The sequence below is a fragment of the Rhincodon typus genome, chromosome 4 (genome assembly GCF_021869965.1).
Source record: "Rhincodon typus isolate 14 chromosome 4, sRhiTyp1.1, whole genome shotgun sequence".
NCBI classification, from domain to species: domain Eukaryota; kingdom Metazoa; phylum Chordata; class Chondrichthyes; order Orectolobiformes; family Rhincodontidae; genus Rhincodon; species Rhincodon typus.
Genome location: NC_063335.1, coordinates 64,952,302 through 64,968,832, shown reverse-complemented (window position 1 = coordinate 64,968,832; position 16,531 = coordinate 64,952,302). Strand labels below are relative to the sequence as shown.

Below are 16,531 nucleotides of genomic sequence, written 5' to 3'. Positions count from 1 at the left end.
CTTCTTACTTGATTGTCAGTACTTACCTTTGGCACACTAAAGTAAATTCACAATTTGGAGCACATGAAGTTAAATTATCCAGATTTCAATTCTTCACTGAAATAATCATTATTATTTGTTAGTCCTTTTGAAAATTTATATGGTTACCAAGAAACTGGAAGAAGATTTTTTTTTAAATAATGCGATAATGGATACATAAAAGGATGTATCTTTTAATTTCCTTGAATTAATATATTATTACAATGTAGGATATAACAGAATTTCGTAGATACTAATTGTGTTTCAATACCATACACATATTTTTCTGTTAGTATTGGAAGTACAGTATTTTTAATAAACACTTTTTTTTCATATGACATTTTTAAAATTAAGCCTGGCAACAAATTTTCTACCGTCTGCAAGATTGCACAATCTGCTACCAATATGCTGCCACAAACTTGGGCACGATACAACTAAAGCAAATTTTTACCATACAAATAAAAACTAAATTGGACTCATTTCTTTATACATTATGTATGTTTTAATAATGATGTTCATAAATATCATTTTTTATTGTTTATAGAAACAGAATAGGTTCCAATTTACTGGGGGAAAAAAGATATTTGTGGCTTTTCGCTCAATGGATAAACTCCTAGAGAAAACTCAATTTAAATCATTTAAGATTCAGATGTAGTTCTTTCAAAATCACAAACATGCGATATTATTGCAGTGTGTCCAGTTAGATAAGCACAACAGCCACTTGAGACATTTTGAAAACAAATATGCAGCTTACAAGAGAGCAGTTTTTAATTTAGCCACAAACCGCAGGCCAATTTTCTGTTTCTAAAAGATACAGTTGCTGGCAGAACACATAATGGAGAAATTATGCATATTTTGTGCAAATCATTTTCCTAACTTGTGATCCAGGTTGTGGTTGTCCACACTTGTGTATGAGAGCAGCAGCTACAGAAAACCATGTATTGTTAGCAAGACTATAACTTCAGGTTGTTCATCAGCACTATACCTTGAACACATCTATTATATGTATCTGCAGGTATACTGTATTCCTGGTCAGTAAAATTTAAATGCTTTCAGGAATCATATCTGAGCTTTTGTTTCTGTCAAAATTTTTTGATGAACTACATTTTAATTACCCAGGTTCGATTCTAGCCTTGGGTGAGTGTCTGTGTGGAGTTTGCATGGGTTTCCTCTGGGTGCTCCAGTTTCCTCCCACAGTCCAAAGATGTGCAGGGTAGGTGGATTGGCCATGCTAAATTGCCTGTAGTGTCCAGGGATGTTTAGATTAGGTGGGTTAGACATGGGGAAATGCAGGGGTAGGGGGATGAGTCAGGGTCGGATGCTCTTCGGAGGGATGGTGTGGACTTGTTGTGTCGAATGGCCTGTTTCCACACTGTAGGGATTCTATGATGATTTAACATTTATAAAAGACCTCGAAGATCCATTTGACCCAAAAAAAATTAGATGATTTTCACAAGGTGATGTCACATCAGTGCACTTTATTCAAATCTGGAACTCATTCGGCCATTATATTGTATCACTGTAGATGGAAATAATTTTGGAAGCAAAAATAAGCGTGCAATTACACAGAGTGCACAAAAATAAATTCCTCTTACGAAAGCATAACTCTCCCATGTGGAAGAATAAACTGCAACTCAAGAATAAGTACTTCCAGTGTACACGCAGTGATAACATCAGGGAAAAACCAAGACATAATAATGGACAGAATTTCTGCACCTTTTTATTTGGTGGGTGAGGGGTTGGGGTGTTCCCTCTGTCTCGTTCAGAGGTTGCAACTTACACAAAAAGACACAAAGTTGAAAACTTGACAACTTCGACCCAATGTCAACTGTATAATAACAATATAAAATTGCTGCCACGACATGCAGAATGATGAAGTAAATCACTATTTTCGCTTCAAAGGAAGAGCAAATTTGTTTGAATTTGAGCCTCTGCTAGGGGCAACTGCATTAATCATGCATCTGCTGATTCAGTAATGCTACCCATCTGCTATCAAATTGCATTTTATGTGCCTCTCACTCGTTTTCTACAAATGAACATTATGGGTTTAAGCAATCATGATCATTACATTTTTAGCATTAATTGCATTCTTGTCCTGCCAGATACATATCTAACCTGATGTTAACTTAAAATCTAACCTGTGTTTGCTGTTTCTGCATCACCTTTTATACCTAATACCGGAAAACTTTAGAGCAGCCACATTATCACACTGAACTGTAAGTATGCAAGGGCTTGGTTCAAGGGTAGTTTGTATATCTTGGGATTTCACTGTCCCAGTGAAGCATGCACCTTATTTAGAGTCATGGAGTCATAGAGGTCTACAGCATGAAAACAAGCTCTTCTGCTCAATTTGCCCATGCCGCTCAGTTTCCACAATTAAACTAGTCCCATTTGCCTGCGTTTCTTTGTACCTATCCCATCCATGTACCTATCTAAATATTTCTTAGATGATGAAATCATACTCGCTTCCACCACTACCTCTGGCAGTCTGTTCCAGACAACCACCACCCTTTGTGTGAAAATATTGCCATACTGGACTCTGTTGTATCTCTCCCCTCTCACCTTAAACCTATGCTTTCTACTTTTAGACTCCCCTACCATGGCAAAAATTGGCTATCTACCTTATCTGTGCCTCTCATGATTTTATAGACCTCTATAAGGTCACCTCTCAGTCTCCTGTGGTCCAGAGAAGAAAGTCCCGTCTGACAAACCTCTCTTGATAACTCAAATCTTCCAGTCTAGGTAGCATTCTAGAAAATCTTTTCTGTACTCATTTTAGTTTACTAATATCCTTTCTATAGTAGGTTTCCTAGAACTGCATGCAGTACTCCAAACGTAGCCTCACCAATATCTTGTACAGCTGCAACAAGACATTCTAACTGCTATACTCAACACTCTGACTGAAGAAAGCTAGCACGCTGAAAGCCTTCTTCTCAACCCTGTCTATCTGTGACTCCACTTTAAAGGACCTATGAACCTATACCCCTAGATCTCTTTGTTCTATAACACTCCCCAGGACCCTATCATTGATTGTGTAAATCCTGTCCTTGTTTGACCCAGCAAAATGCAACACCTTGCATTTATATAAATTAAACTCAACTTGCTATTCCTCAGTCCACTGGCTCAATTAATCAAGATCTCATTGCATTCACAGATAACCTTCCTCATTATCCACTACAACACCAGTCTTGGTATCATCCACAAACTTACTAACCATACCTCTTAAATTCTCATCTAAATTATTTATACAGATTACGAATAACAGTGGACCCAGCATTGATCCCTGTGGCACACCACTGGTCACAGGCCTCCAGTCTGAAAAACAACCCTCTGTCAGCACCCTCTCTATTGTACCTTCAAACCAATTTTGTATCCACTTAGTCAGCTCTCCTGGGATCCCTTGAGATTTAACCTTACTCAACAACCTACCATGTTTATCTTGTCAAAGTCTATATAACAAATGTCTATTGCACTACCATCATCTACTTTCTTGGTCACTCCTTCAAGAAACTCAGTCAAATTCATGAGACATGGTTTCCCATGCACAAAGTCATGCTGATTATCCCAAATGAGTTCTTGTCTCTCCACATGCCTGTGGATCGTATCTCTCAGAATCCCCTCTAACAATTTAACCACCACAGATGTTAGGCTCATGGGTCTGCAGTTACCAGGCATTTCCCTGCAGCCTTTTAGTAGACATCACTGCTGTTACATTTCTCTTGGCCATATTTCACAGGCCAGAAATGACCTGTTCAAAAAGGATGGGTTTAACCTGAACTGGAAAGGGACCAATATCTTAGCAGGGAGATTTGTTTTAAGGGAGACTTATCTATCTAGAGAGGTGGGTTGGAGGATTTCTAAATAGCAGTGCAAAGAGAAAGATTGATGAGGAAGGTTTTGGATGTGAAAAGAGCAAGTCAATTAGAACAGAAAGACAAGAGAAAGTCAGAGATCATGGTAACTCTGAAGAACTAAATTGCAATTATTTCAATGCAAGCGGTCTTACAGGTAAGGCTGATGAACTTAGTGCATGTTTAGGAACCTGGGATTGGGACATCAAAGCTATTACAGAAACTTGACTGATGGATGGGCAGGACTGGCAGCTCAATGTTTTAAATGTTATAGGAAGGACAGAATGGGAGGTGAGAATGGAACGGGTGTGGTGTTTTTGGTCCCTTATAGAAAACATGACTGCTGTAACTAGAGAAGGTATTTCTGAGGGATCATTCAGTGAAAATATATGGATAGAAATTATAAATAAGAAAGATCACCTTGATGGGATTTTACTATAGGTCAATAGTCAGAAGGAAATTGAGAAACAAATACGTAGAGATTTGAGGTATATGTGAGCATAAAATAGTTGTAATAAAGGAGGATTTCAATTTCCCAAAAATTGACTGGGGCTATCACAGTGTTAAAGGTTTGGACGATGAAAAATTTGTCAAATATGTTCAAGAAATGTTTCATTATCAACATGTGGATGTTCCTACTAGGGAAGGAGCAAAAGGGCAATAAGGAAAGGCAGGCGACTGAAGTGAAAGTAAGGGAACATTCTGGGTCTGGCGATCATAATTCTTTTAGTTTTTAAAATGATTATGGAAAAGGATAAGCCTTCCATGAAAGTTTTTAAGTGAAGTAAGGATAATTTTAATGGTATGAGATATGAACTTTCAAAAGTTGACTGGAGTAGTCTGCTTGCAGATAAAATGATGTCTGACAAGTGGGAGGCCTTCAAGAATATGATGATTAGAGTTCAGAGGTATGATGTTCCTGTTAGAGTGAAGGGTAAGGCTGGTAAGATTAAGGAACAATGGATGAATAAAGTTATTGAGGTTCTAGTCAAGAATAAAAGACAATCTTATGTTTGATATAGACAACTGAGTTCAAATGAATATCAAAATGCACTATGTTCCTGCAGGTATGGAGCATTATATACATTGCTTTGACAGTGACCTTTCAGCAACCCACTGAGTTCATCGATAGAAAAAGCTTCCATCCTGTCAATTTTCACTTTACCTGAGACCATCGATATCAGATTTTGGAGGTCTGCACCAGATAGCCCAAAGGCTGCTATGATGCTTAAACACAAGAGAACACATTGGTTCCTGCATCCATACAAGAGTCTTGACCCTTGGGCTGCTGGGAGACAAGGATGCCTGCTTCAAACACGGCTGACAATACTTTTACTAAGTTCTCTGATAAGTCTCAGCACAACTATACAACGCTGTGCACGCTTTCACCAGGGTGAGGGTGATGATGCCTGGACCAGTCCCACTGGGCCTTGCAGCATAGCCCAGGAAAGGGGTCCTGCATTATCGAACATCCCATACCCATCAACAGTCATCAATATCATATTTCAAGGATCCTTGATGTCTGAGGCCATCTGCAGTCAAGGAGTCAGTTGCTTATGAGAAATGAGAAATGCTTGCCCATTACAACTTCTTGCATCATTGGGATGCCTGAAGAAGCTGCTCATTTTTCAAATGGGAACACCTTCACTAGATCTGACAGTGAAGATTTCACTCACGCAGACATGTGTGCAAGTTCATATGTATTTACAAAAGTGCAAGAAACCTTACAATGACCTTCACTCATGTTCCCTCAGTAAGTTTTTCTACCCTTTCCCTATCACTCTGTCCTAGAGCAACACAACATCTACAGCTGGGTTGAAAGGAGCCTACTCTGTACTTGACATAACTATTTTGGAAGATGGGTTCTTCATTTCCAAGGGCATTTGGGCAAGAGGAACAAATTTGCAGAGAGTGTCCTGCCTAGATTCAAGCTCCCCCTCCTCAGTTTGAGTCCTGTGTATGGTTCCTCTTTTCTATGGGTGCTTTCTGGCACCACATTGTCTCCTTGAGATGAAGGGACACACGCAATGAGGTCAGGCTCCATTGACTCACACTGACCTCACCACTAATGCTGATCACTAAGAGTATATTGATAATGTGCAGGTTTGTACACACATCTGTTCAACACACAGTTGGACCTGGATCTCCATGGCGGTCGCCAAGCTACCCATGGAAGCAACCAAACAGAAGCACACTGGAGCTAATGCAGAACTGATAACATTGATGCATTCCCACCTCCTTTTATCTAGTTTGATGACTGCCATTCATAAACATGTCTGGTATTCCTCTGCCTATCTGCGCATTTTGATGTGTGGTTGAGTCCATGCAGTCATCTTCTGCCATGGGGTTGAGCACGTGCTTGGGCTCCAGCAGTGATCTAGGTGTCAGAAATCTGGGGTATTTCTTCCTTGACTGGCAGAGTCATGTTAGTGATATGTTCATTAAGTCTAATCTAGCGTACCCACCGAAGTGAAGGTCTTAGGATTGGTGGAAGATGCACATGAAAACCTTGCTGGTGCATCCTCCTAGGATTCACAGGCTTCTTCCTCAGAGTTGTGAGATGTTGAGTTGAGTGGAGTTAAAGATATTCACAGCTGACCTTTTTGAGGCTGAATGCATTATGGCTACATAGTGGAAAAGATAACATTAGTTGAGTAAGAGGGATAGGAGTTTGTGCATGTTCAGAATGGGTTGGCATTGGTGGTAATTGGAGAGCAGGACAGCCGAATACAATGAAGTTCACTGGGTTGCTTGGCCTTGGAGGACTTGGTGTCCCTTCATGAGTGATTGTGCTTTTCTCTGGCAAATTCCAAAATCTTTTGCTTATTTGGGATGAGGAGCCTTATGTCCACCCCTTCCTCATCGCATAGTTTTCATTCTCTCATCCTGGTTGTGACATTATTTCCAGAAATGAGACAAATAAAGGAGGAATTCAATATGAGGTGAGTTCATGGGAAAACTGTATAGGAGCAAATTATTGCAGATGCGGGAATCTGTACTGAAAACAAAAAATGCTGGAGATCACAGCGGGTCAGGCAGCACCCATGGAGTGAGAGCAAACTAATGTTTCAAGTCTGGATGACTCTTCATCAGAGCTGACGTGAAGTGTGGAGGGGACAGCATTTATGCAATAGTGGGGGACAAGGAGGGTGCAGTGCAGCAGTAGAAAGGATATTGATGGAGCAGATTAAGTAATTGGAATGTGGGAATGGCAGAACAATGGTGTGTCTAACTGCTAGACTGGAAAGGACAGACAGTCTCACTGGAGTGGTTGGAGGAGGGTAGAGGTCATGGTGACAGAGAACATAACATGTAAAGCTAAAGGAAAGGGAAGGAATGGGAGTGGGTGCCCAATGTGAAGGTTTTGAACTCAATATTAAGTTCAGAAGGTTGTAAGGTGCCTAGTCTGAAGATGAGATGTTGTTCCTCCAGTTTGCACTGGGATTCACAGGACCATTGTAGAATGTCAAGGACAGACAAATGTGCATGCAAGCAGGATGCTGTGTTAAAATGACCAGCTATGGGAAGGTCAAGGTCATGCTTGTGCATAGAAAACTATGGGAAAACTATTATTAATAATACAGAAGTTGGTAAGATGTTAAGGTCCCCAGTGAGTAGGAAGTGAAGAAGGCAGGAAGAGGTGCGTGAAAGCCATTGAGTACACTTGATACATGGAATAGTGGGAGTTTGTAGCCCACGAGCTTTGGTGAGATGTGCATGCAGTAGCAGAGTCTGAATGACTGGAGGCCCTGTGAGTGTGAAATAGTAGAGAGGAGATGGTGTCACTTATCCCATGAGGAGCGCAGAAGATCAGTGACCTTCTTTCTGGAAAAACTGCACTGACTTGGACTACTGACTTTTTCCAGGTACACAAAGTTTGGTGGTGTGGTCTGTTTTACCAGTCAGCAGGAATGAACACTGCCATCCTTTCTACCATCTCATCCATTAGCACTTCTGGCCCCCTACAGGTGAACTGAGGAGCTAACTTGCCTTTCTGGGTTAGTTCCTTCAGGATAATGGTGCAGGACCACAGTATGAGTTCCTAGCTTGTAGCACTGTAGAGATATAGTTTAAAAATGGATCCAGCAGCATGAGGATTGCAAAGTCCTGGCAGCAGCGATCAATTCCACGTCTCCAGCTACATGACTCCACAAGGCGAGCGCCAGACAGAATGATTGCATAATTAATGAGATGAAGAGCAAAGGATAGCATGAGAAAAGTCAAAAGAGATTCTGGTGATGGCAGACTGAGCTTATTGAATCTCACTCAAAAATGGAAAAATTCAGACCAATGTAGCAGTTGATAAAGTATTTATGATTTCTACTTCATGAAATCACTGTTTCTTCGAGATATTGGGATGAGGATAACTGCTTTCACATACCTGCGGTGTGATGCATAATTTCCAGTCACATGGCCACTACCGTCACATCCTGGGGTTGGGCAACTAAGAAAGAGCATAATGAAAAAAAGATGATACCAATTGACAGCATGAGAAATAATATCTTTAGGCATTCAATAAGATGTAGTCATTACTCCACATCCGTGGGGGTTCCATTCCTAAGAACCCCTGCAAATGATGAAATTCGAGAGTTAAAAATAGGTTAAAATGGTTAAAAATATTGCAGTTAGGTGATTTTTTGTCCGTGGATGTTGATTTTTGTTGATACTTGTTTTTGGTACGTATTGGCAAATTTATAATTTGTGATTTTGCAGATACAGAGGATTTACTGTAATTATTCAAGTCAAAAATATCCATGCCTAAGTATTCCAAGGAGGTGGTTAAGATACAATTTCACTACTAAGAATTTGTACTATAATTTGATATTTTGTCATTGCATTTAATGGTAACTCTAAAGTCTGAATAATTAATACTTTGTTAACACTCTGAAGGAAAACATTTGTATCCACAGAGTTTTTGATATCCACTAATGATTATTTTACACCTGCAGAAAGGCGGAAAGCAAATCTGTAAATCAGAAGGGTTTCAATATATACAAGCAGCTCAAGATTCTGGCAATGGTTTCCAGCAGTACCTTCACAATAATTAGTGATACCCTTGGAAATTAGAAGATGATAATTTCAAAATAAATAAATACCTTAAGACTTCTATTTATTAGTGTACTTTCCATGATCTTGTAAGGTGCAAAATGATTTGCTGCTCAAGGAGTATGTTTAAAATGAAATGACTGTTGTAGGGAAATACAGCAATTAATTTCCATAGAGCAAGGTCCTACAAACAGTAGTGAGATAACAATTAATCTGTTCGTCTAATGACAATTTTGGTGGAGAGTTTAGCATTGACCAGGATTTCCCCTGCTCTTCTTTAAACAGTACCACGGGATTGCTTACGCCAACCTGAGCGTGCAGATAGATCCTTAAGTTAATATCTCATTGAGAATTGGCTAACTAATAGAAGGATGATGTTGGAACAGAGGAAACCTGGATGGTAACCTGTAATTAGTTGAGTGCCACAGGGATCATTGTCGGGGCCATAATTATTTCCAGTACATATTATTGACTTGGATGAGGGAAGCAAGTACCAAGTTTGTTGATGACACAAAAGTAGGTGGGAACCCGAGTGGCGATGATGGCACAAAGAATCCACTGCAGAATATGGACAGGTTAAGCAAGTGGGCAAAACCTTGGCAAATGGAATGTCATGTGGGAAAATGTGAGATCATGCATTTTGACAGAAAGAATAGAGGAGCTGAGTATTATTCAAATAGAGAAAGACAACAGAAAGCTACACCACAGAGAGATTTGGGGCATCTCATCATAAATCATCAAAAATTATCCAAATTCAACAGCTGATAGGAAACAAATGGAATGTTGGCCTTTACTTCAAAGTGAATGGAGTATAAAAAATACGGAAGTGTTGCTAAAACTGTACAAGGCACTACTCAGATCATAGCTGGAACACTGAGAACAGTTTTGTAAAGTTATGCTGATATTGGAGGCAGTCCACAGAAGTTGATCTTAGTAATGGATGGGTTTTCTTAATGAGGAGAGGTTTAATAAGTTGAGCCTGTGCTCACTGGAGTTTAGAAGAATGAAAGGTGACCTTATTGAAACATACAAGATTCTTTGGGGACTTAGCATCTTGGCAGATGTGGCAAAGTTGTTTTTCCTTGTGAGAGAATCTAGCACTGGAGGACATAATCTCAGAATAAGACGTTTCCCATATAAGGCAGATGAGAATTTCTTCTCGCAGTGGGAAGTGGAATCCTTTACCACAGAGGGCATTTGAGGCTGGGTCATTATATATAATCAGAGTTGAGATAGATACGGTTTAATCAATAAAGTAATCAAAAATTATTAGGAAAAAGTAAAGTACAGCTGAGGATTATTAGATCAACCATGAATTAATTGAATGGTAGAACAGACCCAATGGGCTGAATGGCCTACTTCTGGTCCTATGTATTATGGCTTTATTTGAATGATGACAGCAAATGGTGAAAGATTTCCTCATGATGTTTCAGCCTTGAAATCTGTGCTGGTGGATTGATGAGTGTAAATCAGCATTTGGACTGAATGTAAGTCAAATTTTCTAAATTTTAAATACATAATGGTTGGGACATCCTTGTGTAAGCAGAGCAATTTCCGTAAATTCAAAGCACGCTACAATTTGTGAAACAGTTGTGCTGTAGAGTTACATTAGGAAATTTTACAAACTTTTTTTACCTATTTGTTTTGTGAGTATACTAGTTAGGTATGATTTCATGTATGATATTTTTCAAATTTTGTATTGAATCCTTCAAACATTCTGCCAATCCATGATTTGGGCTCAAAAATGGAATTGGGCTTCTTTAAAAGATGTTGAAACAAAAATAAATGTTTGGCTTTTTTGTGAAAATGACTTTATTAGTTGAGTCGTGAGTTTCAGGTGAGATTGTGACTGAAGAACTGATAGAGAAATCAAAAATGTAGAATCTCTTGTTCTTGCAGAAAGCAACATCAGCATGACAGGTGATCAGGAGTAATCTCCTTATGTTCTGGAATCATTTATGATTTTATGATCAAAGCTAAAACAGAATCTCTGTCAATCAAGCTTCTATAATTAAATGAAGAACTGAAAGAAACAAGCTTTGTTTCAAACCATCAAAGGACATGGAGTGGATATAAGCATTTAAACAATAACAGAAATTGAAGGTTTAAACATTAAAACAATGTAATCAGTAGGCTGTGATAAATGTACAAGTAGACTCAGATGGAAATGACAAAGTATCACTTGTCATTTGATAGAACATGCCTCTAACATATACCACACACAGCCAAAAAAAAACCTCAGCAGGTCTGGTAGCATCTGTAAAGGAAAAAACAGAGTTAAAGTTTCGGGTCCGGTGACCCTTCCTCAGAACACCAGACCCGAAATGTTAGCTCTGTTTTTTCCTTCACAGATGCTGCCACACCTGCTGAGCTTTTCCAGCAACTTTGTTTTTGTTCCTGATTTACAGCATCCACAGTTCTTTAGGTTTTTATTTTAAAAAAAACTGTAGTTATTTTGAAACATTCTTGGTTTGCAATACATTTTACATTAAAATAAAATTACGTGAGTTGACATACTGCTGCTGTAGTTGCCCTGATTACCTCTACTGGCAGCTCGCGATATCGGCCATCTCTACCAGTATGTGGCACAGGGTAATAATTATTTGAGGTTGTTCACTGCTACTTAGCCTCTTTTCTGTATACTATGTCTAAGCCCTGTCTAATAATCAATGCTAGAGAATAGAGAACTTGTGAATCTAAAAGACACACTGTTCATTTATTGTTTATTTCATGATAGCAGTATGTACAGGAAGCAGTAAGGGGCAGCATGGTGCCTCAGTGGTTAGCACTGCTGCCTCACAGCATGAGGGACTTGGGTTCAATTCCACCCTCAGATGACTGTGTGGAGTTTGCACATTCTCCCTATGTCTGCGTGAGTCCCCTCTGGGTGCTCTGGTTTCCTCCCACAGTCCAAAGATGTACAGGTTAGGTGGATTGGCCATGCTAAATTACCCCAATGTCCAGAGATATATAGGTTGGGTGGATTAGCCATGGGAAATGCAGGGTTACAGGGATAGGGTAGGGGTGTTAGACTGGGTAGGATGCTCTTCAGAGGGTCAGCATGGACCGACTGAACTGTGTCCACACTGTAGGGATTATGTTTTTGAAATACAACTTATATTACTAGTCAGGCGTAATTACTAGGACCCTCAGGAGCTCTAAGGATGTATCTGCTCCCTATGATGGCTCATGGAGAAATCCTTGTCTTCACTGAAAAACTGCTTGTAACTTCAACACATCGAATGGAGCTAATACATTGTCAATATTAATTCTATCAAAACCATTATCTTATACAACATCTGAAACGTCTTTGGTGTACAGAACACCAAAGCAAGTTCATTGATGCTTAAAATGATGCAAAACTGCACTCAGGCAGTTTTTGACTCATTTACATATCAGCAAGGAGGCATTCAAATGGAAGCTTAGAATAGAAATGCCACACACAATGATGCGCATGTGCAGTATATTTTTATTTGACAAAAGACTTTAAATCCTTCCACTTTCTCCCCAGTTCTTTTTCTTTTGCCAAAAAAACCTCACTGGAGTAGATGCACAACTATAAAAAATAGATGACAATGAATTGTAAAGTCCTAAATAGTGGGAAGTGTGGAAGTAGGCCATTTGGCCCATCAGATTCACACCAACCCTCCGAAGAGCATCCCACCCAGACCCAATCCTTGTAATCCTGCATTTCCTCTGGCTAATCTACCTAGCCTGCACATCCCTGGACACTATGAGCATTTTAGCATGGCCTCCACCTAACCTGCATATTTTTGGCCTGTGGGAGGAAACCAGAGCACCCTCAGGAAACCCACACAGACACGGGGAGAATGTGCAAACTCCACATAGAAAGACACACAAGGGTGGAATCAAACCCAGGTCCCCGGCACTGTGAGGTAGTAGTGCTAACCACTGAGCTACCGAGTCGCCCCATTGATTTGAAAACAATGTAAACAAAAAAAGGCTTCTAATTTGCTTTGACCCCTTATATATCACCTCCCCAAAGTCAATTCATCCCCATCACTTTGTATCTGTAATATTCATTCTTTTTAAATGATGGATACATGTCTTTGTATGCTGGTAGGTCATGACTTACGTTATGAGCTCTTTCTTTGAATCTTTGTTCAGAACTTTGGACTGTGAACTTGCAACAGTAACCTCACCAGGGTATCTCCTTTCTTCCATACCTTCCTCTGGGCCAATGTCTTCTTTCTGTAATCATAATAAATCAAATAATAAAAAAAGCACATATAGTAGAATATCCAGTGCAAATTGTTATCCAACATTTTATTTGTTTTGCAAAGTGTTTTTTTTAATTGAGTTTCTGCTCACACACATTGGTACATTACTAAATGTAAAATTTATCATGAACAAACGCTTACATTATTTTTAAACAAACTTTAAAAAGTGAAATGTTGAAAAAATATAAACTTACTAAAACCTTAGTAGGTATTCCTCTATATTTGAGACAAGTAACATGCATTTATATAATGCCACTAGTGTTCCAAAGTAACAACCTAAGGTGTTTATTAGAATGTTAACAAATAAAATTTACAATATCATAGAAACACATAGAAACAGTAAATCCTGGGATTTTCTGTAACCGCAAAAAAGAAATCTGATGTTCATTAAACTTTCCCTGGAACATTTAATCTCAGTTTGTATAGTAAGTTGCTACAAGTGGAATTTCAAAATAGGGTTGTGCCCTCTACAGGGTATGTCAGAACAGAGGAATTGACACTGCACATGGACAATTAATAGCAGGTCAAAATAAAGGTTAGGAATCGGCACAGGCTTGGTGGGCTGAAAGTCCTGTTCATGTGCTGTATTTTATTGTAACTGAAACCATGGCTCCAGATTTATAAGAGCTTATTTCAAGCACCTGAATGCTGTTTAAAATAGATTACTAAAGATGAAATGGACAGGACCAAATTTTGGTAATGAGCTTAGTCCAAAGTTATTACATAAGTACAAGAACTACATGTGTACAATACTTTTAAATAGGGAATGAGCCAATGAGATGGTATTTTTCCACAGGTTATGGCGGAGTAGTGCATCTCAGGCAGTGACTTCTAGTTTTTTTTCGCATTTTTGCACTTTTGCACTCCTTAAAAGTTATCTGAGTTGTGCATAAATAGCAGTTAGTGCCATTAACCTCTATTATTTTGCATTAATTTCTGATCCCATATACACTACAATTGAGCTTTTCCAGTGGAGATCAGTGGCACAGGGAAATTGGAAAAATGGATACATGTAAAATAATGAGCTACAGATGTAATTTTCAGAGATGAACCCCAACTAGCAGCACTGGGAGGAACGGATGATTAAATCACCCCCAAAATTAGACTCATGCTCAATGGCTGCAGCTCCGCCTTCAACACCTTTACCCCCTCCAGATTGAGCTCAAAACTTCGAGATCTTAGTCTTGGCTCTGCCCTCTGTAACTGGATCCTCAGCTTTCTGACCCACAGACTGCAATTAGTGAAGATAGACAACTGCGCTTCATCCACGATAACACTCAACACTGGAGCCCACAAAGATGCGTCCTCAGTCCCCTACTGTACTCTCTGTACACCCACGACTGTGTTGCCAAATTCCAAACAGACACCATCTACAAGTTTGCTGATGACACCACCATGGTAGGATGGATATCTTACAACGACGAGTCGGAATACAGAAAGAAAACAGAGGGCTTGATGTTTTGGTGCAGTGAAAACACCCTCTCTCTCAACGTCGGCAAAACTAAACTGATAATTGACTTCAGAAAGAAAAGAGGAGAACACACTCCCATCTACATCAATGGAGCTGAGGTTGAGAGAGTGGAGACAGTCAAGTTCCTAGGAGTGATGATAACTGACAACCCCGTCTTGGATTTCCCATGTAGATGCGATGGTAAAGAAGGCACAACAATACCTCTTCTTCCTCAGGCAGCTTAGGAAATTTGACATGTCCATAAGGTCCTTCACCAACTTTTAAAGATGGACTATAGAGAGCATACTGTCTAGGTGCTTATCGGCCTGGTACAGCAGCTGCTCTGCCCGGGACCGTAAGAAACTATAGAATGTGGTATGCACAGCCCAGATCATCACGGAAGCCAACCTTCCATCCATGGACTCCATTTACATGGCTTGTTGCTGTGGAAAGGCTGCCAACATCATCAAAGACTCATCACACCCCTGTAATGCTCTCCTGCAACCTCTTTTGTCAGGCAGAAGATACAGAAGCTTGAACACAAGCACCAGCTTGTTCAGGAACAGCTTCTTCCCAGCCATTGTTAGACTGACGAATGGAGTCTCTAACTTCAAATAATGCTGATCTTGCTAATGTTGATATTGCCTAGCGCATCCTCTGTGCGATGTAACCTGTATGCCTCTGTTTAAGTTTCATTTTCACCCTATGATCTGTATGTCCTTATTTACTATGATCTGCCTGTAGTGCTTGTAAACAAGGCTTTACACTTAGGTACACGTGACAATAAATAAAATCAAATTAATTCAAAATCACTTGATTTATCTAACATGATTCTGTTAATATGTCAAGTTTAGTCCACATTAAAGTAGCTGACAATTGCAACCTCCAACAGCTTACACAAATGATCAAAAAGAAACCCTTCTGAGTTACCTCTTTCTCTTCTTCCTTATGTATCTGTGCTTTAGTGTAGTTGACAGGTGTGTCCCATCCTTCTTGCTCGCACAATGCTTGGTAGTACTGAGGAGTTATCAAGATACTGTTTAGGTAAGAGGGGGGAGGTTCCGGTGTACTTGCTGCAGAGATGAGAGTGGCAACTTTGTCCCGGTTCCTATTCTTGTTCATGCTTAAATCAAGGGTTCCATTTTCATCCACTTCTATGTCTATGTTCTGCATTAAAAAGGCCTACAACTGTTATTAATCAAAATACATATGTGATCTACTGTAATGTATTAAAGGGGTTACACTACTTTGAAGATTATTTTTTGGAACAACATTTGCCAATGTAATGTATTTTTTTCTTGTTGCTCCAAATGCAACTGTAATCCTGGAACTCCAATTGATGACTAGCTCTGACAAATTTTAAAGATTGCAGATGATCTTTAATCCTTTAATAACTATCTCAAATTAATCATTCTGGAGCAGGTTCCGGCAAGTTCTAGTAAGTAAAGTAGTAATCTAGCTGCTTGGAAAAACGTCATTGATATATATAAAAAAAAGCACAAAATTGATATAGAAATAATCAAGTTCGCAGTTACAAGCTGTACTAGTACTAAAGAATGTAACACAAATGATTGTTTCATTGCAAACGCTAGAAAAAAAATATTCGTATTTTGCAGATTCATTTTGTACGCAAAATGCAGAACAATTTTGCTGCTGAAATTTAACAGGGCAATTTTCCAAGAGGAAAGTTCACAGGGTCAAATTGAGGACATGTTATATTCATGTAATCTGCTTAAATGGGAAACTTCTTATTTTGAAACAATGGCTCCTAGATCTAGATTCCCACATGCATGGAAACATCCTTTGAGATCTACTCTGTCAAGTTTTCTCGGAATCACGAACAAAAACAAAGTTGTTGGAAAAGCTCAGCAGGTCTGGCAGCATCTGTGAAGGAGAAAACAGAGTTAACATCTCGGGTCCGGTGA

General features: G+C 39.3%; 1 protein-coding gene across 1 annotated transcript in view; it reads right to left on the bottom strand.

The window, feature by feature from the left end:
- Nucleotides 1-16,531, bottom strand: part of st18 (ST18 C2H2C-type zinc finger transcription factor) — a 153,511-nt gene that overhangs the window by 36,385 nt on the left and 100,595 nt on the right. The window contains exons 11-12 of the mRNA XM_048596120.1: nt 13,012-13,127; nt 8,251-8,313 (exon numbers count right to left, since the gene is read on the bottom strand). Of these exons, the coding sequence (XP_048452077.1) occupies nt 8,251-8,313; nt 13,012-13,127 (179 nt within the window). The remainder of the gene's footprint in view (nt 1-8,250; nt 8,314-13,011; nt 13,128-16,531) is intronic.